The sequence below is a fragment of the Phodopus roborovskii genome, unplaced genomic scaffold (genome assembly GCF_943737965.1).
Source record: "Phodopus roborovskii unplaced genomic scaffold, PHOROB, whole genome shotgun sequence".
Lineage (NCBI taxonomy): Eukaryota > Metazoa > Chordata > Mammalia > Rodentia > Cricetidae > Phodopus > Phodopus roborovskii.
The window spans coordinates 613,888-636,414 of NW_026126563.1; the positions used below are offsets into that span (position 1 = coordinate 613,888).

Sequence of the window (22,527 nt, forward strand, 5' to 3'; positions counted from 1 at the left end):
AAACAACGTACTTTCAGGGATTATGGTATAATTTATGTCTGATATCTCTATAGGAGCTAAACAACCTAGGAGATAAAGGAGTGATATGTACTGTACCAGGATGAAATCACTGTCTACTTAATAGAAAAGGTTCTTCTGAAGCAAACACACACTGAAGTTTAAACATGCTGAAGCAAACTGTTTCTAGATAAAAGACTACATCCAGCATAGAACAATGAAAAGATATGTCAATGAAAGGTCTCATTCTAAATGTATTCAAATGTGAAAATATGGAAAACTGAAATTAATTTTTCAGAACAGTATTGAGGAACAACATGCTAAAGTTTGTTTATATCTGCACTTTAAAACTGACACAAAGGACAAAATAAGATCTGCATGAGGAAACTATAAGAATTTGATAAAAGTAAAAAAGAACTGAATAAACAGGAAGTTGTCTCTATTTGTGAATAGGAAGTATCAACACCCTCAGAATATTTCTTCCCTACTTGATCTATAGATTTAGTGCAACCTTAATCAATTCAAGCGAGTTATTAATTTTTATGTAAAAGTTTTTCATGTTTTATAAGGCAATGACCTCCTAAGTTACTGTACTAATATTGATAACCTAATTGGAAAGAAAAAGCCTGGAATAAGTAAAACATAGAAGCAAAAATAAATGTTATTGACCAGCATTACTCAGCTTCAAGACTTCATGTACAGGAAAGCAGTCCCCACCATGTAGTATTGGCAATGGAACAAATTAATAAATTAGTAGAACATAACAGTGAGATATGCCAAAGTAAATATACTCGATTGCTCTTTTACAAAGTAATATAACATAGCAAAAATATTGTTTTCAATAAATGTTGCTATTATTACTAAATATCCACATGCAAATGAGATTAAACCTAGATGTGGGTTTGTAAATTATGATTCAAAGTAGAGTGTAACTTAAATGTAAATCTCATAGCTATAAGTCCTGAAATGTGTAACATAGGGGCAAAGTTTAATTGCTTTTGGCATGGTGGTGTTTTTTTAGACACACATAAGACAAAAGCATCAACCATGAAATAACATGTTGGACTTCGTTAAAAAAAAAAAAAAACTCCTATTCTATGAAATACAATATAAAGACAGTCAGAAGAAAGCCTGCAAACACTATCTGATATTGAGCTATTGTTTAAAAAAATTCAAAGAACTCTTAAGACCCAACAACAGCAATGAAATATAATCCAATTGGTATATAAATCAAGGACCTGAACAGATTCTTCACCAAAATTCTGTCCAGTATCATATGCCATCAGAGAGACACAGAATAAATCAATAAGATGCTATTATGCACATAGTAGACTATCCAAACTCCAGAAAACTGATGACACCAGATGCTAATGAACTCTCACTCCATAATAGTAGAGAAGCAAAGTGGTACAACTACTTTACAGATGATACAGTGTCATCCCAAACTAACACATTCTTACTGTGTAGCCCATCCACTGTATCCTTGTCATCTACACAAAGGATTTAAACATATTCACACAAACTTCTGAATATGGATATTTTAGCAGCTTTATTTGTAATTGTAAAACTTGAAAGCAGCCAGTATGTTTGTCAGCAGATAAGGGACAAACTGATGGCTTTCCAGACACTAGGACATCATTCAGTATGAATGAGCCATAAACTGTAAAATGTAAGGAAATCTGATATGTGAACTTTGAATGAAGACAATTTTAAGTTGTCTCACACTGTAAATTTCCAACTATGTGGCTAAACAGCCAACATAAGCAGTAAACTCAATTGTGTAATCACTTAAAAAATTATAACAGATTTCAGTAAGACTACCTATACACAATAATGCTGAAAATGAGAAAGAATGAAAATATTAAGGTTGAGAATGTGAAATCATGAAAACATTAATGTATGTTAAATTTGAATATTTTTGAATAACCAATAGAAACCAAATGATAGGAAAGGAAACTTCAAAGTCGTAAAAAACAAAACTATAATGTTTATGCATGCACAAATAATGGAAAGACTGAAGATAACAGGAAGTTACCTCCTTAAAAAATTGTCTGAACAGAGTAGAGTGGGAAAAATTTTGGGTGGGGAGAGGAGGCATGCTAACCACATTCTATTTTTAACTACATGGTAATGATATCGCTGCCTAGTGAAAGCATTTAGTTTTAACAATACCACCAATGAATTGTGTTATATAATTTAGTAATATATTCACATTTTTCTCATGTCTTTTAATCTTGCTCAAAACCCAAAAATTCATAGGGAGATACTTAAAAATTTATTCTTAATGAGTGTACTCTTTACTAAACCTTATTGATGCTTTCCATAGGGAAGGGGCTCATAAAGCCTCACCCCTCATAGAGGAGCTATAGATAACTAAAGGTTGCAGGTAGGGGCAAATAATCAAGTAATCCCTCTATATTCACATAGACAACCCTAGTTAAATAAAGTGAGTCCAAAAAACAAGTGTAAGAGAAGAAAAGATTTGGTGAGAGGTCATGCAGAGGAGGTAAGAGATGATATTGGGGGAAAATTGAGCAAAGAATATTGTGTGTGCTTGTGTGAATTTATAAAATAATACATTTTGCAAAATACTAAAAGTAGAGCACATTGATAAAAATAATAAATATGTAGTGGGTCTCTATTATAATGTTTTTTTATTATAATATTGGAACAACTTGAAATTCACTATTTTAAATCCAAATCTTGGAATAACAAAAACGCAACGTAGCTGAAAATGATCATATCCAACATTCGTTATCCAGGAGATGAATGGTGGTCGTGGTATTTGGCCGATCCCTTCTGAGTCTATATGCTAATGCTGTATGTGATTGTTCAGAGAGGGTAGAAATTAGACTTGCTGACTGACAGACAGAAAATTCTAATTCAGAATGTGTATCTTTTACAGTCCATTTATTGATGACACAGAATCTTAACACTGACAAATTCTGAGAGACATTCGAAAAAAAAAAAGCCCAACCACTGCTATTATATATATTGATATAATTTGATATAATTCTTGATCAATCAATTCACATAGTCTCTAAATTCTAGTGTTTACTACATAAAGGACTAATTGATTCCTGTGTTTTTGAATTTTGTTCTTGTTGTTTGTTGTTTTAGTATAATTTGCATGCTGATTTTACAATCATAATCCTTTAAAAAAAACAGTGAAAGAAAAATTTTGAAAATCTCCTAGAAGATAGTTCATCACAAATTTAATCAGGTTTGGATTCTAGCACAGAATCGAAGTAGGTACAGTGCACAATGTCCTATAGAAAAAAAAATCACACATAACCAGAAAGGAGGATATATTTTGTTTATATTTATAAAAATCCCTTTATCCCGTAACAATCATGAATTTGAGGCAGGAAGATCAGGAGTTCAGGGCCAGCCTCAGATGCATAGTTTATTCAAGGTCAGTAAATCTCATATAAATGAATGAATGAAAACTGTCCTATATACAGCATGCCTCAAAATATATTTGGAGGCTGAGGTTTCACTTTATCATTTTTTCTTAATGTTCATTATGTTTATTAGTAGTAGCATGGTAGCAAATAATCTTTAAAGTTATGCTTATCAGAGTAGAAAGGCATGACCTAAATCACCCATGATTTACAAATCTCTACATTAGACAGTCCTCCCCATGCTCTCAACAAGGGATCTACAAGTGTTACAGAATCAATACTGAAAATTGTTCTCTTCCCTGAGCAAGTTTGTATATTACTAGTACATACCACGGTCTCAATAAATATTTGCTTGATTACTTGAAGATCATACCCTAATCAAATATTTAATTGATGAAATTTTCTTATTTTGACATACTTCCTCTTTCAGTGGAAGATTAATGATGAACTCAGCAGATGAGTCAAGGTTACAAACTTAGCTCTGATAAGAATTATATAAAATAAAATAATAAAAAAAACAAAAAGGAATAAATAAATAATGCTTATTAAGAAAAAAAAGAATTTAAAGTACACTCATAATATTGCTAATGAAATATAAGAATACAATGAAAAAAAATTAGGAAACATGTGTTTGTTCTAAAGTAAAAAGTAAGGTTGTGTGTGTGTGTGTGTGTGTGTGTGTGTGTTTTCTGTTGCATTTTGCTGTCTTACACAGTATACCTTCAGGTGAATTCTTTAACTGTAATAAGCAGTTTCATCTCTGTATCCTGACACTAGCCATCCATCAAAAAATGCTAATTATATTAGTTCTTGCCTAAGCCATCTCCCTTGGAAGGAATTTTAAAAATGCAGTAGCAGCATTATTAGGAATTTACTTAAAGTATGCATTTCATGAATTTATTGATGAGAACAGAAAATAAAGAAAACAAATAACAGTCTTATTTTTCCTCCAGTCACAAAAGACAATCTAATGTTTATATAAGTAAGTGATGTAGGTGGGGCTCTCTTTAACAGAGTGAGGCTGAAAGATCATGGAAAGTGTGTTTGGGTCAGTGTGAAATGCCATATTCTGAATATCTAGTAAAACATTTGGATAGTCAAAGAGAGCTAATTCATGTAATGTTTGGACTGTAAAAGTTCATCAAGGGCATCTACATAGGGATTTTAAATTTTGTAGTAACTTAGAAGAAATTGAAACCTCCCTCAAAAAAAAATGATATGGCATTATTTCAAATGGAGCTATAATATTCATTCCATTTAAAAAAAATGAAGTAAAATGTTTAGTACTACATGCCACTTTTCATCACAGTTGAAGAAGCTTTGATATTCTTTATGCAGGAAAATTATGTCACCTCTCCATATTTATACCTGTGGATTTTTTGGTTCCCAACTCTGAAAACAAAAGGGAATTACCACAGTAAGATATTCTCTTTTTTCTTGTAATGAGTACCTCAAACACTCTAACAGGTCCTTATTAGAAGGAAAGATGTCAGCATTAAGCATAAATCTACTGACTTGGTTTTTTCCTTTGATCTAAAACTAGAAGCACATTAATGAGCAAATTCTAGAGACTATTACAAGGCTTTCCCCTCCCAAGGCTTGTCCCTTTGAAACCTCTCTGAGTTAACAGTGGCCTAGAGGTTCCCTTGTAAGGTAGCATTACATTTCTAATTACTAAACATCCAGCTAAAACTATGCAGTTCCTGAGTTCTCCAGTCTAATTGTCATAATTCCCTGGAGACTCCTTAAGAAAAATCAATGTGCCCCTTGTCCTTAGGCAGTCATGCTTAAGTCATGGATCTATGGATTGAGACAGAAAAACATTTGACGAACATTTATGCTTGAATCTTCTAAGCATAACTTTTTATCAAGATAAAGGTACTAGTCTAATCTTTGACCTAAACACATTCTAAATAAGCTTGAACAGCTTAAGCCAAGGCCCCAATATGCTGGAATTATTCTCCCCCACCGTGTGTGTGTGTGTGTGTGTGTGTGTGTGTGTGTGTGTGTGTGTGTGTACAAGTGTAAGTTCTTGTATGGGCTCATGCATGTGCTGACTAGCCTATAAGTCCTGGAGATCAGTCTGTCTTGATCTCCCCAGTTCTGCAATTACAAATTCAATTACCACACCCAGATTTTTACATAGATCCCCTGAACTGAATCATGTCTTTACACTTATACAGCAAACACTTTACTGACTGAACTATTGGTCCAGCCCAACTGCATTGTCTCATTCTTAAGAGGATAATTTGGTAGCAAAAAACAAAACAAAACAAAACACAGTATCCAACAAATATTTAGAATTATCTATGTCAATTAAGTTTTAAGAGACAGTAGGGAAATGTCCAGAAATCTACAAGGATGACCTCAACTAACAATCTAAGCAGTAGTAAAGAGACTACCTTAAATGTGCTTCCCCCACAATGAGACTGATGACTACCTTATATTTCATTCCTAGAACCTTCATCTAGTAGCTGATGGAAGCAGAAGCAGACACCCACAGCTAAACACTGAGCCGAACTCTTGAAATCCAGTTGCAGATAGGAAGGGGTGAATAGCAAAGGGGTCGAGACCAGGCTGGAGAAACCCATAGAAACTGCAGACCTGAACAAGGGGAGCTCATGGACTCCAGCATAGGACTGATTCAGATTCCATGAATGTGGTGTTATTTGGGAGGACTGGACAGTCTACAGGGCCTCTGGTAGTGGATCAGTATTTATTCCTAGTATAAGAGTGGACTTTGGTAGCCCATTCCACAGAGGGATACTCCCTCAGCCTAGACACATGGGAGAGGGCCTGGGCCCTGCTCCAAATGATGTGACAGACTTTGAAGAACCTCCATGGAAGGCCTCACCCTCCCTGGGGAGCAGAAAGGGGATGGGATTAGGGTTGGTGCCGGGAACAGGGGAGGACGAGAGGGTGGGGAAACTGGGAATGATATGTAAGACAAGCTTTTTTCTAATTTAAATAAAAAATTATATAAAATACATATTTGTTGTTAAAATATTGTAGCACAGGAAACATTTGTTTCTGAGATCTAATTCCTGTTTTGTTGTTCTTTTATATATTTTTACTTTCTAATTCTGTTATTCAACACTCAAGAATCATTCCTTGATATGCATGGCCAGCAGGCCTTTGGAAACTAATGTTAGAAATCTTTGTTTCCTGCTCATCTTCCAAAGAAGCTCATCCCAATTTCCTCAGCCTTGTCAGTAGCTCCAGAAAGTACAGCACTGAATCACTCTCTCCCTATCATGATGACACTGACAATAAGGCATAGCCTTTCATCTCTATAATATACTTAAAATATGTAGCTCTCTTTATTTGTAAAGAATGACTCCACCAGTTACCTGTTGCTGCTCAACAATTCATCCTAAAATATAATGGTGTGAACCAACCCCTCCCCCTCACAAGTCTCTAGGTTATCTATAGCAGAAAAGAGCTAGAGCAGTTTTCATACATCAGTCTTCAGTAGTCACCAGCTGGAATTGGAACTGGAGATGAGTGAGACACCTATTGCTTTTCTGATGGCTGGTGGAACATGGCTGTGATTAGAGTGTCTCATGGACCAGGGAACCACCCAGACTTTGCTAACTTTGTGAAGTTTCAGTTTTCTGAAAATGAGAAAATAGTAACTGTTACTTTTATTAGCTGCTAGGGGATTCCAAAGCAGCAAGTATGTCTAAATGGAAAACAGGTTGCCAATCCTATCTTATTCACTGTTTTTCCACTGGAAAAAACAAAACAAAACAAAAACACCAAACAAACAAATCACAGGCTGGCACAAAGTCAAAAGATAAGGAGAAACTCCACCTTTGATGAGAGGTGCTTCAAAGGCATACTGCTAAGGTTCCAGTACTGGGAATAGTGAAGTCATAAATTTTGGAAGAAAATCTACAACTGCTACTTTACTAAACCAGCATATTCCCTTAACAACATTCTAAATACTTGTTCTTATATCCACAGATAAATGTAGTTCTTACCCCTCATCAGGAAAATATTTCTTTGCAACAGTTGGAGACCATTACAGAAAACTATAACCAATAAATATACAGAGAGTTGTGGAGTCCAATCCCAAATGATACAAATACGATACAATCACTAAACCAAAGGCTCAGGAATGGTTGCAGAAAAGGAGCTGAAAATACTATAAAATATCACTACATGACTGTCTGAACATGACTCACCTAAAAAAGAATGGCACTAATAAATACACTAATGTTGAAGGGGCAAAGTTCCCAAGATCTCAACCATAGACAAAGAACTATAGATAATTAAAGAAACCTGAGAAGAGGAAGAAATGTTCTTATCCAGGAAAGAACACACCAATTGGTACTTAATGGTCAGCCCTGAAAGCATAGAAATAACAAGTTTTATATGTGTATATAGGACCAAACACATGCATGTAATAATAATTAAAGAAAATTAGACCATGAATTTGATAGAGGAAGGGTGATACAGGTAGGAACTGGAAAGAGGAAAGGGAATGGAGGAACTGATATAATTATGTTATTATCTCAAAAAAATAAATATGTTTCTAAAAAGACAGTACCAGAGCATGAAGTAGTTTGTGCATATTTTTGTGTATAAATGTGAGCTCCAAAGTAGGTCTTTCATGCATGCCAGCTACTATTAGATTATTCCTATCACCCTTAGTATAGCCCTTCAATGTAGACTCTGGACAGCTACTGTTTTCCTATTTTATAGAGAAACAAACTAAGACTTTCAAAGTCTAAGTCCATTGTTATAAATTGTATTCAGGTTCATGATGATAGAAATGCTTTACTTGAGAAATTAGCTAGGAAGAACCCAGTGTAAGTACTATTTCAAGAGGTGTGAGTATAATTAAGAAATTGCTTAAGATGAATGAGCACCACTGGGCAGCATAGGGGGACATTTACATGCCTCTTCTTCCCAAAACAAGGTCAAAAGGTGTAAGGAAACCAAAACCCACAGACAATCTGGATCTTTGGAGGGTGGCACACTGTCCAAACACAGCGCTGAGACAGGAGGTACAAGGATGTCAGGAAACAACTCACTTTTCACTCTCTGCACACATGAGACTCCCTTTGGTCAAATCAGAAGGGAAGAAATCTGAACCTGTAGAAGTCTGCTTCCCTGATCAGTGTTAGAGATACAAGACAATGTGAACAAATTTCAAGGCACAGATAGGGAACAAGCCAGACATTCAAGGTCACATAGCCGTTATCAACAGAACCCAGAATACAAAAGCTTTTGTCTATGGTAACAGAATCCACAGTGGTAAAAAGACAAACAAACAAAAGCAACAAGATCTAAGTAGTAAACTATTGCATTATTTCCTTTAGCTAATATTTACATTAATTGTAAAATACTTAATGTGTGTGAGGTTAAATCCAATGTCATGTGTGTTCAATTAAGCAGTTTGCTAACAAACCTCAACATCCAAAGCACAAATAAGCATAGGAACTTGAAGAGATACAGATCACCATTCTATTCACTAATAGAACTGATTCAAATTGAGCCCTGAAATAACATAGGAACCTCAAAGAACGTGTATTCACTAAAAGAAATTGTTTGTCTTAATCTTTGTTCCAAAGAAAATTGACATGTTTAAAAGAGTACACCCAAAGGAAAAATGCATAAAGCTATACAAATCCAAAGGCAGGACCTAAGCCTTTCTGTTTCCTCTGATCCCAATCAGCTGTAAATATTTTTATACTGCACTTCTATTAAACATGTAGAAAGCTGACACTAGGAATAGGGGTGGGCTGTTTTGCCTGAAATTCTAACTTCATCTTTCTGCATGCTCTGCTGCTCTAAATAATGAAACTTGCTGCAGGGGGGAGAGAGGACAGGCCCCAAAACAAAAATGAATTTAGAAAAAAGAAACATTACTAGAGCTATACAGTCATGAACAGGAGAAATAAGCTAAAAAAATGACCTTTCCATGATCTGGTAAAAATAACAGTGTTTTCTTCTCCCTTCTCAAATGCTGTCTGTGTTGGTAGAACCCTAGAGAGGCTTCCTCCGTGGAGAGATGCCTCTCTTCCAGGGAAATAGTTTTTCACAGACAAATTCTCAGAAAAGCAAAAAAGCTAATATAATGGAAATTATACTATGACTGGGCCTATCAGAGGCATTGTGAGTCACAGTCCCAAAACAGAAGAAGCTATTTCCAAACAGAAAATCCAACAACATTGATATAGCCAAGGCTTCACAAAGTTATGTCTTGCTAAGGACTGAGAAGGGAGTGGGGTTGCATGTGACTCAGTCACATAGGTTATTGCCTTGAAAAGTTGAGTTTGGTTTATTGTGTTAACAGTTTCCTCCTAGTTCCCATCCTGCAGGGAAGCCCCAACTATCTCAAAATAGCTTCAGGAAGTCCCTAAAACTGACCAAATTCACCAAGTCCCCTCCCTGCCAGAGAAATCAATAAAAGCTGGGAGTCCTTCTCAGAGAGTAAAGCTGCAAAGATTCTCCAAAGGCAAAAGTTGCAAAGAAGACTGCGAGACTAGACCTGGAAGATGCAGCAACCAGCCAAGCTGCCTGGAAGAGGTTTGCAGCAGTCAGTTGAAAAGGACACTCCCCAATCTGTTGAGCTGCCTTTGAGCTGAGCAGAGTGTTCCAGGTTGCCACCTTCTGCATCACCCATGCTGGAGTAGGTTTTGGTGATGCATCTCTATGAGTCATTTTGGCTCCTGTAAGTGATTCCTCACCCATATTCCTGTAAGTAACCTTAATAAAACTCATTGGTTCACCTACTTTGGTGCTATCTGTACTTCATAATCTGCCATGTGAACCCTACCTGGGGTGAGTAGACATGTGTGCTGTATCTCCTCAGGAAAAGTTTTGTCACACAATATAATTGGCACCTGAACAAAGGATACAACAGGGCCAAAGATGATGCAGGGAAGGGTGAGTGCATGGTCATGGCTCTGGGTATCTAGGCATGCAACTGATGCCGAGAAGGCTGAGGAAGAGCATCCGTGGAAGAAATTCTGATAGAGCTGTATGATGTATAAAAGGATTGCTATCAGCTTAGGATACCCTAAATCACCAAAAGAAGGTTTATTTGCCCCAGGGGGCAAGGATAAGGGACAAAGGCAGGAGATAGTTAAAGAGAAAGCAAAGGGAATAGGGAGAGGGAGCAAGGGGAAAAGGGTGAGAGGGGGAGAGGTATTTGCCTTGGAAGGGTGCAATGGACTGCTTCTTGACAGAGAGATAACAGTCATGGCCCATAAGCAAATAGTGGTTTATGAAGGTAAATGGGGAAACCCTGTCAATTAAGTCAGCCAAAGGGGACATTTGATTGCTGAACTTTAATAGGTGAACCTTGGTAGTAGCATCAGAAGGAGGAAGTGGCCAAATAAGGGTAGAGATCTTGGGGCCTAGCTTTATAAATGTAATCTAATGGATTTTAGCAAGGCAGAGGGAAAGGTGGGAAAGGATAAGGCCTTCCAAAGGCATGTTTGCCACACACACGCCAGCCAGAGCCCATTCATTGTATACTAGTGTGTCAGTGTGCTGTGGCAGCCCTTCAGTAATTATGTATTTTACTATGGGTAGCGAAATGTGCAACTAAGCCTAAGCAGTCAGGAACAGGAGTGTCTGTGGAAGGAATCCCATGATTGCAGAATTCATCTATGTGGTATGGGGTAACATGCCTTTTCAATGAATGGAGTTCACTATGTGAATCTGGAGATGCCCTAAAACAGTGAAAGGCCCAGAGAATATGTACAGGCATTGAGATTAGAGAACAAGGGTTGAGACTGTCAGCAAAAGCTACAGAGGTTGTCTGACCTCTCTTGTATTTAGATATGAATCTGAGGCCAAGATAATGGTCAAGTAAGAATTTGTTTATGGAAAGGAGGACTTGCAACAAGAAAGGGAGATGCAGCTAGCATCCTTCATATTAGTGACTGATTTGGCAAGAATTGGGTAAACAGGAAAATATGATGGAGGTCTTGGCTTACTGCTTCTTAAGGCTTACGCAGCTGGAATTAAAAGAGAGCACATGTTAGATCATAAGCATTTAATGAAAGAGCCTGTTGCAACCTGGTTTGTGAGGCTGTGAGACATAGAATGGATGAGATCAGCCAAACATATATGGAGACAGTTGAGTAATTAAACTATACATCTCTACTTAACATCAAAGGTTACAAAATGTGAGATAGTATGAGGTTAATTAGTCCATGATCTGCTGGTTTGTCAAAGCCATTAGAAGACTTGGTCACCTCCATCTGTGATACCCATAAATAGCAGGAGCTGGAGGACCGTAGAGAACCACAGATGCTATTAAGAGAACTTGGAACAAGAGAAGTTGTTCTTGGCCCCCAGTTCAGGGGTCCAGATAGAACTTTGTTCACAGAGGAGGTAAGCTGCAAGGAAGATTCTTGAGACCAGACCAGCTTCCTGGAAGAAACAGAACACAGACAAGCTGGTTCCAAGCAAGGGCTTAGAACAACAGAGGCACCTGGAAAGGACATTCACTCTCAGACCTATTGAGCTGTGTGTAGGCTGTGAAATGTGGTCCAGGTTCCAACTTTTATGAACTGTCACCTATGCTGAGGCAGGCTTTAGTGAGTCAGTTCTATTTGAGTCATGTCTGCTTCTGAAAGTAAGAGTGCTCAACCATCCTGTAAATAATCCCCATCCAAAATTTATTGGTTTATCAAGTTGGACTTTGGTGGTATCTGTACTTTGATCTGTGGTAGGATACTGGAGTGAGTAGATGTGTGTGTGTGTTGCATCTCCTCTGTAGCATGAATAGTAAAAACCCAGAGACAGATAATAGGGTTCAAGCTAAAGATCAGAGAAGCAAAGCAGCAAAGCCATTAGCTTTTACTTCTACAAAGTCTGAAATGGAAGGCCTGTCTTCCCTGACTGGAAACTAAATCATGCCATGAGACCCTTTTCTTCTTCCTTATATACCTCTCTAGTGCTGGGATTAAAGGTGTGACCTCAGTTACTCTTTTAGGCTGATTCACTCTCATGTAGACCAGGGTCATCTTGGACTCAAAGAGGTCCATCTGCCTCTGTCTCCTGAGTCCTGGGATTAAAGGTGTGTGCTACCACTGCTCAGCTTCAATGCTAATTAGTGTGGCTGCTTTGCATTTTGATCCCCAGGTAAGCTTTATTTATAAACAATATATAACCATATCTCCAGGAAAAGTTTTGTCACACAGAGGGATTGCTGGTTCTCACTTATAATCCCAGTAATAGAAAACAAGCAAAGAGTTGAAGGCACCTAAGAAATGATGCCAAGGCTACATTTATATACACAGGTATACAATGATACCTCACAAATGCATGGCCATATACACACATGAACACATACACACATCTTTTCTAAAAGGAAAAAAAAAAAACTTATTGTGGAGCTTTTCTCTTTCCACGTGGTACAAAGCTCTTGTGTAGCCATGTCCCATAAGCATGCTGCTATCGCTCTTGGCAGTGTTCAATGTGTATTTACTTTTAAGCCTCAGGAAACTCTCTGAATTGTATGTGTGCAGCAGAGTTTAGACTTGGAGTGCAGACGACTTTATCAGGGTGTAAAATGTTCAACCCAATCTTTCAGCTTTCTGTCATTCTCTTAGGGTGCTACAAACTTCCCAAGGGCATCATTTTAACTCCATCACTGGGCATATTACTGCTTTGTATAACCTAGTATAGCAAACAAGTCAAGTCTCCTTGCAAAACCATTACTACCACTTTATCATATATCAATTAAAGAGAAGCACAAAAGACTTACTAAGTTTCTCTTTTTTGCATAACTCTTTTGCCTCTTCTTTTTATTGGGAAATCTGATGAAAATAGTGACATAAATAATATCTGGAAATTGAATTGTTGAATCAATCCTGACTTGTAAAAATATAGTTGTGTATTACATAAATGTAAAATAAATTTGCATCTCTAGCATTTAAATGGCTAGACAGCAGAGAGATGCAAGACTTTGCATAATTATGAGCATCTTTATATTCCATAAGAAAAATGAAGTCCTGTAGATATTACTTAGCAGCTGACTCTTTTGTTCATAGAGAAGATTAAAATGAACATTTCATGGAGCTTTAACAGCCAGCAAAGCTGAAGGAATATCTTTCACCAAGATTGCTTCAATCGCTGATAGGTATTTACAATACACAGCCAAGGGCATTGACCATTAAGAAAAATAAGATAAAAATGTATGCCACCTGAATTCCCATTAAGTCTCAAGGGTAAAAGAGTAAATCTCAAAACAATTTCCCTTTATCATTTTTATTCTCTTCTTTACAACAGTTGGCACAGGGTTGAAAACAGAAGAAAAGGTGCTAGTTAGACTCCAGTTATAATCTGCCTTTCCAGCCCTGTATTCTGGACCAGAGTTGCAGTCAGGCAGCAAAGCAAGCACCCACTATTTTATGTTCTCCCCATTCTTGCTTCTTACCACAGTACTAAAGAATGTTACTGTCATCATCTGTCTTTAGCAATTTCCTGTGTTCTTTCCTCTTCCTCACCTACCACATCACCAACATCTCCATGACACTATTGGTTGGTGAAATCAAAGTTGTCATTGCCCCCCACCTTTCTAAAGACTAAAATCGCTCACTCCAGAAAAATAAAGTTATAATTCTGAGCTAGAGAAGTGATTCACTCTTATTAGCAATATTCAGTTATTCAAATATATTTTAGTCCAGTCACAGAGGTAAAGTGAACTGGTAGCAAAGTATCTTATAAACTACAAAGACATAAACAAAATTTGATGGCCAGATGACTTAAAGTAGAAGGTTACAAGCTTGAGAAAAAGTCATCCCCTTGTTATGTTTACCTTCTTCACTCAGGATCTAATGTGGGACACCAGTGTCCTTCACCTTAAATTATCCAGCTGAGAAAATTCAATTGTCTCAGTAGCCTGGCTTAGGTTTTCACGAGAATGCAGTCAGTACACTCAGTCAGAACTGTGGACAGGATGCACAATGAGAGAGAAGCATAAAATATTCTGAAAGAATGGGATTTTGAGAATAAATCATAGGTTTAAATTTGATTTTGTCTTTTCTGCTGTGTTTGACCTTTATTCCCTTCCCTCTGGCTCCCATGACCTTTCTGGTGCTAAGGATATAGCTGGTCCTCGTTTTTGAATAATCCCCTTCTCCCTACATCTCATTGATTTTTTTCAATACCATTTGACTCAGTGGCCTTTCTCATTTGTCTTTCTGTTCTTAGCCTCTTGTTTAGTTGTTACTCCCTGTCTCTCACCTCACACTTTTCCCCTGCTTTCTTGCCAAGCATGAATGTCACCCACACAATTGATTTTAACCTACTAATTCAAACTCACTGATCTTAAGTGCAAATGACCAGAGCAGAGAATTCTAGCACACACATACAAATACGTTTGGCACAAATGACTCTTATTTATTGTTGGTCTCTGTCTTTAAGCTTCAAGAAAATAGTTTAAACTCCATAAGCCTATAAAATGTTTATTTGTGAGTTGTATTCGTGTTATTCCCTGTGATGCATGAAATCATTTAGTATGTTTTCCTGTTTATTTGCTTCTAATGGGGTCGGCATGTTAGTCTGGACTATTACGTGTTGTGTCTTTTGCCCATTCTCCACAACTTCACTCTCAAATCTTTATAGACAGGGAAAGCTTTCCAGATTACAAATCTGACCCTGTCTCTGTAATACTAGAACATTTTTAGTTAACCCCTTATTCTCCAAAAAAGGGCCCCGAGTCATAAACCTTACTCAGAAAGCTGGCATCTTTTCCGCCGCCTCTTCCCACATTTTATTGCCAGCAAAATGATCTCCCACTCTTTCATCAGAGCTTCACAGCTGACATTTATTCACTTATATTTTCTTTTTGTTTTGTTTTGTTTTGTTTTTGTTTCAAGACAAGGTTTCTCTGCATTGGTTTAGAGCCTGTCCTGGAACTAGCTCTGTAGACCAGGCTGGCCTCTGCCTCCCGAGTGCTGGGATTAAAGGCGTGTGCCACCAACAGCCAGCAGATTTATTCACTTTTTAAAAAAACTTTATTGTCACTGGCAATCTACAAGTGCTAGCTAATTCACACACACACACACACACACACACACACTTATACACACACATATACATATGTACATATATGTATATATGTATACACACACACACATGCACACACATATATATATTCCCATAGAATGCATCCTGATCACAGCCTGCTCTCCCTCCACTCCTATCAACAATACCCCCCCCCAATATCCTCTCTTGCCCACATACACTGCTCCTCCATTTCCCTTCAAAAATGAGTAGCCCTCCCAGGGGTACCAAACAAACACAGCATTAACAAGACACATTAATTAAATCAAGTACAAGAATGATGTTTCAGTGTATACACACCATGGAATGACCAAAGCTAGCTAATTAGTATGTATCATCTCACATACTTATTTTTGTGGTACTATCAATTACCAACTGTTGTGATTTTGTTTTTGACACGTGGAGGTCTGTACCCAGGGCTTTTTGCATACTATCTCTCAAATTCCACTCTCAGCAGGTTTCAAGATTGCTACAGGCACAATGCTGTACAATAAATCCCTTTAATTCTTCCTAGCTACTGAAATTTTGTCTCATATTCTACAGAAACATTAGCACACTGTGCATAATATTTTCATCGTCTGTTCTCGTTTAGCAATATATTTTATAAATCTATCTTTAGTAGTAGTAGTAGTAATAATATTCACTTCATAACAGTTGCACTATAGGTACACCTAAGAGTTGTATGTACTATCTCAGTGTTCAAAACACACAATAAAATCACTCTAAATTACGGTGGCATCATTCTGTTTTATAGCTGAGAAACTATTAGTGTTCTTAGTTCTACTACCTCTAGTTTTATTTCTTTTTAAAATAGATTTTTTCAAGGCTAGAGAAATGAATATATGGGTAATATTGCTTGCTTTGCAGTCAGTAAAACCATAATTAGAATCTCAGCACTCACATAAAAAGTCAAGTGTGACCCTACATGGGCCCACAAGAGAGGAGGGATACATTGGACACTAGCACAGTTCCAGGCTCAGTGACAAATCATGACTAAAAGCAATAAGGTATACAGTGACAGAAAAGACACCCAGTATCCATCCCCTGGCCTCCTCACACATGCACAGGCTTATGTGCACACATCACATACATATATAATACACACAGATAAATTCATCAATCTATCACATTTTGACTCATAATTACTTCCCTTCTCTGAGTTTATATACCAATCTTCTCACATTTTTTTGTTGTACTATTATAATTTTATTTAAGAAACGTGAACTTAAATGATTGCAGATGGAGACACAGATTCACATAGTGGTTTGTTTGTCTCATTTTTTGTTTGTTTTGATTTGGTTTTTTATGACAAGTATCCAGCAGAATTCATAGAAAACCCCAGCTTCCCTTCACTATCTGGGGTTCTGTTTGGTCAGTTAGTTGACTCAAATGCATTCAGTCTGTTTCTAGACTTACTATCATTTCTAAATTTGACTCACTAGAGTACTTAGAGAGATATTTCCATAGTAAAGAAGTAAAATACCAACATTGTGAAGTGATAATAAAGATTAAATCATAAACAGAATAAAAGTGTTAATTGGTTTAAATTGCTCTGAAGAAAAACTGAGATTTTTAAGGGCTTCATTACTGTCTATACTTGAATGTTAAATTTTAAATCCTAAAGAGAAATACAAGAGTGTTATGGAATATGCTTTGGTTCTATTTTACTGCTGACATCTTTGTAGAAAATAAATCAAAATTTTACCCGGAAACTTACAATTAATTACCTTAAGTTATATTCTGGTGGGTGAGACTAAGACAAAGTCTCATGTGTTCTAGGCTGGCCATGAGCCCTCTATGGGGCTAAGAATAACCATGAACTTTTTCCTGATCTTCTAGTTTCTTACCCTCAAATGCTAATATTACAGACTTGGGTTACCATAGTGATTTATGTGGCAATGGGAAATGAGCCCAGAGCTTCATCAATTTTTATTATTTTTCATTCAATATATTTTACCATCTTCTTAATCCTTCAACTTCTCCCAGATCCTCCATAACTTTTTACCACCCAACTGTTTTTCCTTTCTTCTTCTCTGAAAAAAAAAAAAAAACTAAAAGTTTATCTATAGTTGTCATTTTTTATAAGTTTTACAATAAATTTAGTTTTTAAAAAACTAAATTTTATTAGTTTACAAAATAATGGCTAATTATGATGGTTTTTATACACACATCATTGTATCTTACTCACAGGCACACTCTTACTACTCAAGCTCATTCTTCTATCTTCCTCACTCACCAATCCCCTGCCCTTTCACTTGTCATCTTGGAGAAAGATCGATATTTCTAAATTTCTACTTCATAAAGAGGTATTTTTTAACTTAGAGATAAGCAAAGAGTAACAATGGCTACAGTTTGGTGATGGATGGTATTCTCCAAGAAATCTGTCTCTAGTGCTCTATATGTTAAGGCTTTTTCTGTCCTGGAAGCCAGCTATAAAAACGAAGAATAGAAGTGTGTTATTTGGAATTTAAGTTCTATGAACACAGAAAGTCTCACACACTCTTGATACTGTATATTTATTAGAACATAACATCAATGAGACCAGAGATTGTAATTTTGCATCATTATAGAAGAAGGGACTGAGAAGGGATAAAGACAGAAGTTCTCAGAGATTTCCTCAAGAAATAGAATCTAAAATGTATCCAACCAGGGAAAAGTCTGAAATTTTCAGATTCTGATCATGTTGCACTACTCTGGCAACCTAGCAGGCACTAGATGTCTCAAATGGTATTATGGCCAAGGTAACCCTCAGAATCATGATTTTCTATGAGACTCACAAGATAAAGCTGATCTACTCAATGTGGTTGATTACCATGCAACACACATTAAAGCCACTGAATGAAAAGATGAGGAGACAGGGCATAGACTTCTAGAACAGGACACAATTCTCTCAGTAGTGACGCCTGTTTAGTGTTGCCAAACAAAGACACTGAACTTAAGCCTTAACATTCAAGCTTGAGCCTTAACATTCAAGTCTTCTCTGAAGAGCCCCCATGTAGACAGCTACTGAGATTTTAACACCTTCAGCATCAAAATTGCCTACCACCCAGGTCACATCATTGTTATTCACCTGCATAGTCCAACAGGGCCCAAGACTACTTATTGTAACATCCCAAGTAATATCCAAGAACTACCTTGAATACAGCCTTTACTATGGAATGAATGAGGAGGGCTTGGAAACAGATATGCCAAATGATCCTTACCCTGGTCATTAGACTCTTCGCTAGGTTATTTCATGACCCAATAAATAAATTTGACCTTTAAAACTTGTAACCAAATTTTGTTGGTCCCATTCTACAGATGAAGAGTCGACAGCTTAAAACCGTTCTTGGATCAGGGCTCTGTTGTTCACATTCTAGTACTTCCACATTATGGTACTTAAGTACATTATGGGACTTCTTAACCAAACATTTTCTTCCCTCTGCTACTTGGAATTCCCAATCACAAACCAGTGTCTAATTTGCAGGACCAACTTTAAAATATATGATAAATGTATATGACAGGTAATGACCAGAAGGTCCAAATATATGCTGTGACCTCCAGATTCCTAGACAGATATAATTTCCTTCTTAGCATTGTCCAGATAAAACAAAACAAATCTGGGAGCAAGTGTGTCCACACTACTAACGTTTTATTATTTTTATAAGATCCCAGACTATTCCTCAGTGCTGAAGAGGACCTTCAACAACTTAATTTAGATCAAGAGGGGCCTGGAGAGACAGCTCAGCAATTAAGAGTATCTGATTTCCCCAGAGAACCCAACTTTAGTTCCCAGCACCCATATCAAGCATCTTTTTACTACCTGTAATTCCAGCTCCAAGGGTGCTGATGCCCTCCTCTGTGCACGCTGAGGATGTGGCCTGTATGCTAACATGTGATAATACTTGCACACAGACATGCCCACACACATAAATTTAAAAAAAATAAAAATTTTAATTTAGCTAAGAAAAAGTTTTGTTGTTTATAACTATTTAAGTATGACGAGGGATAATATCCTCATCTTTAATTATGAACAAAATCTTTAGTTTGGAGTTAGGTCAAATACACATCATCCATGTTTTCATCTTTTCACAAAATAAATAAACCCACTAAATGTCTTTAATGTCAAGTTGGGTGGCATGGAACCAGGATGTTTGAATGCAATGAGCACCTCTGTCTGGGATTTGCAGGACAAAGCTTTAGGAAAAGAGTATGTTCATATAAGCAGGTTGGGTCTCATAATGTTCATATGAGCCACGTGGGATATTTTAAAGATACAGATTACAAATCAAGACCATGAATAAATTTTCAATGGTATAGGAATTGCTGTCTCGGGCCCTACTTTGAAAAGCAAGTCAAAGGCAATCTAAGTTATTGCATCCTCCTTATCCTGTCCTATAGTGAGATATCCACCCCTTGCACTGACCACGCCCATTTGGGTACTTTTGTAGGGACATGATGAGGGGAAGGCTAGGACTGGGGTTTCTCCTGGTGTGGATCCTTGGAACAGGAACTTGGGGGTCATAGGTTCCTTATGTAAATGACTTCTCCCATAATAAATTTAACCTATATTTAACCACATCCCATGTGTCTTATCCTGTGCATCTATACTGTCCTGTATTATTGGCTTGCTACCATGACACTTTAAACAGATAGGGAAAACTCTACATTTCTGTTTCTTATCCTCCTTCAGAGGAACATGTTAAGGACTCCTAAACTGTTCAAGTCAACTTAACTGACAAGAGCAATAAGCTTGAACCCATCATGTGAAGAATCTAAACTTCCTCCTTGGCTGATATAATCATGGTGCAGAAGAAAATTTCCTTGTACTGAAGGTTTCTTTACTTTTTGTAATACATTCAAATGCTTGTTCCTTTCTAAAAGGAAGTGAATTGTAGTTATTTCCAAAATTAGGGAAACCGTCTGTAAGCTTTCAGAGTCCCCTACTGGGCAGAATTAAGTCTCAGAGAGTGGACAGGAACCAGTATTTCACATCTCAATGATTGAGTCTGAAATAACAATTTGTGCCTTCATTATCTCATTTCCTGAGGCTAATAAGCAGTGTCTTGCTGCACTTGACAGTGAACAAAATCTCCATCTCAAACAAGATGTGCTCAGGACTTATCAATGGTTTTTCTGTGGCTTTTGCATTTTCCAAACACCCTGCGTCAACAAAGATAGCTCATTTGTTTCACTTTGTGAAAACTCTCGATTTTTTTCCCCAAGACTTTCCATTTCACGCCATGTGAATTTTATTAAGATCGCTTTCACAGAAGCTAAGTACTGCTTGAATGGGCCTGGAGGGATGACAGTCACAGCCTGGGCATTGTTGGAAGTCTCTTGAGACATTTCTTTGCTACTAAAATCCCCTTGGAGAGTCATACGGAAGAATCCAAATTGTCTGATACTTTTTGTCTCATGAATATTTTGATGTTGTAACCTGTAAATCTTTCAGTGATATCAACTTAAAACGAGCAGCATAGAAACTCAGCTAGTTCTTCATATTATAATATTAATATCACATGGATATAGATAGTCTTCAGTTATGGTTAAAGCTGGGCTAAACTACTAATTAAAATAAGATTTTAGTTATAATTAGCCTTTATTAATAAAACTGATCTGTAAATCTATTGTCTAATAATTTTCAATGACGACTGTCTTATGAAGTAATTATCAATTGGAAATGAACATAGATTTTAAGATTTCTGCTATAATATCTAATAAGAATTTCAATATTATGTTGTCATCAATAGCACTAACTGCATTATACTTCTTCCTAATTTATAACATATAAGCATAACTGTTTGTATCATAAAAAATAAAACAACTCAGCCTTTCTCTGGAGGAGGTATTTATTCAGTGACCTCTAAACTTTCATTATTATCAGTTCTAAACTTTATAATGAAAGGAGCTAAGAATATTTAACAATCTGAGTATCCTAGGCAACACTGTAAACTATTTACCAACTATTTAACCTTTAAGATCATATGAACTGATTCTATTATTCCTATTTTGTAAACATAGCAGAGATAGGCAGGTTGAGTGAGCATCTTGCCTAAATTTACACCCCTGTTATTGGCAGAGTCTATGTTAAAACAAAATAGTCTTAAATTCAAATAGGGTGTTATGTTAGGCATTAAAAGTCCTGTTTTTGCTCAAAAGGTAAGTCATATGTTAGGTGTTGTAAATTAAGAAAAGCAGCAAACAAGAGAAAGGCACCATGTGACATGGTTCATGCAGAACTTTGTTTGTTTGTTTTTTTTTAATTAGAGAAAGAGGAGGGGAAGACTGGCCTACAAGGGCAGAAACAGAAGGAGAAAGAAAAGGCGAGAGAGTTGGGGGGAACACAGAGAAAGAGAGGGGAGGGCAGAATGGGAAGTGGGCAGGGTCCTTTTAAAAGGGAACATAATGATGTACCCAATAAGGTGGTATTCTTAGTGGCAGCAGCTGAGGGCTTATCCTGTCAGGACACCACAAGCAGGCCAGTGCAGATTCCTGAATACTAGCAGAGCTGTTTCTGACAGCAGGGAAACCCCATGGTCAGCAAGCATATCGAAACCATTTGTATTTGTTCTTGCACACTTTTTGGAAATGATTTTAAAACTCAAGCACACTTGGATTTTCACCTTTAGTTCTCCCTAATGTACCATTTAGAGATGCATATATTGGATGGTTTGTTCAAGAATGAAATAGCACGGAAGAGGGAACCTGAGAGGAAGGGCATCTCTGATGTGGAAACTGTTGACAGACTTGAAGCCACAAAGACCCATCTTTTTATCTCTCTCTTTTTTTTCCCCCACAGAATGTGTGACACGGGAGAAGGACTATTCACTTTTCAAACAAGGGAAGGAGAAATGATCTATCAGAAAGTGCACTCTGCAACACTGGCCATAGCTGAGCAACACGAAAGGTTAATGCTAGAAATGGAGCAGAAGGCCCGGGTAAGTTTTCATCCCGTGTAACCTAATGCCTGGGAGTGAATGTCCCTGGGCTGATAATGCTATATTTATATGAGTATATTTGAATAGTGCATAGTGTCCACCAATACTCTGCCTCTATTACCAAACCTATGAAGGCCAACCTCTAAGGTCTGCAATACCCTACTCAATAT

At 37.0% G+C, this 22,527-nt stretch overlaps 1 protein-coding gene across 1 annotated transcript in view; it reads left to right on the forward strand.

Moving 5' to 3' along the window:
• Window positions 1-22,527, forward strand: part of Dok6 (docking protein 6) — a 333,159-nt gene that overhangs the window by 233,418 nt on the left and 77,214 nt on the right. Inside the window, exon 6 of the mRNA XM_051202095.1 lies at window positions 22,219-22,357. Within this exon, the coding sequence (XP_051058052.1) occupies window positions 22,219-22,357 (139 nt within the window). The remainder of the gene's footprint in view (window positions 1-22,218; window positions 22,358-22,527) is intronic.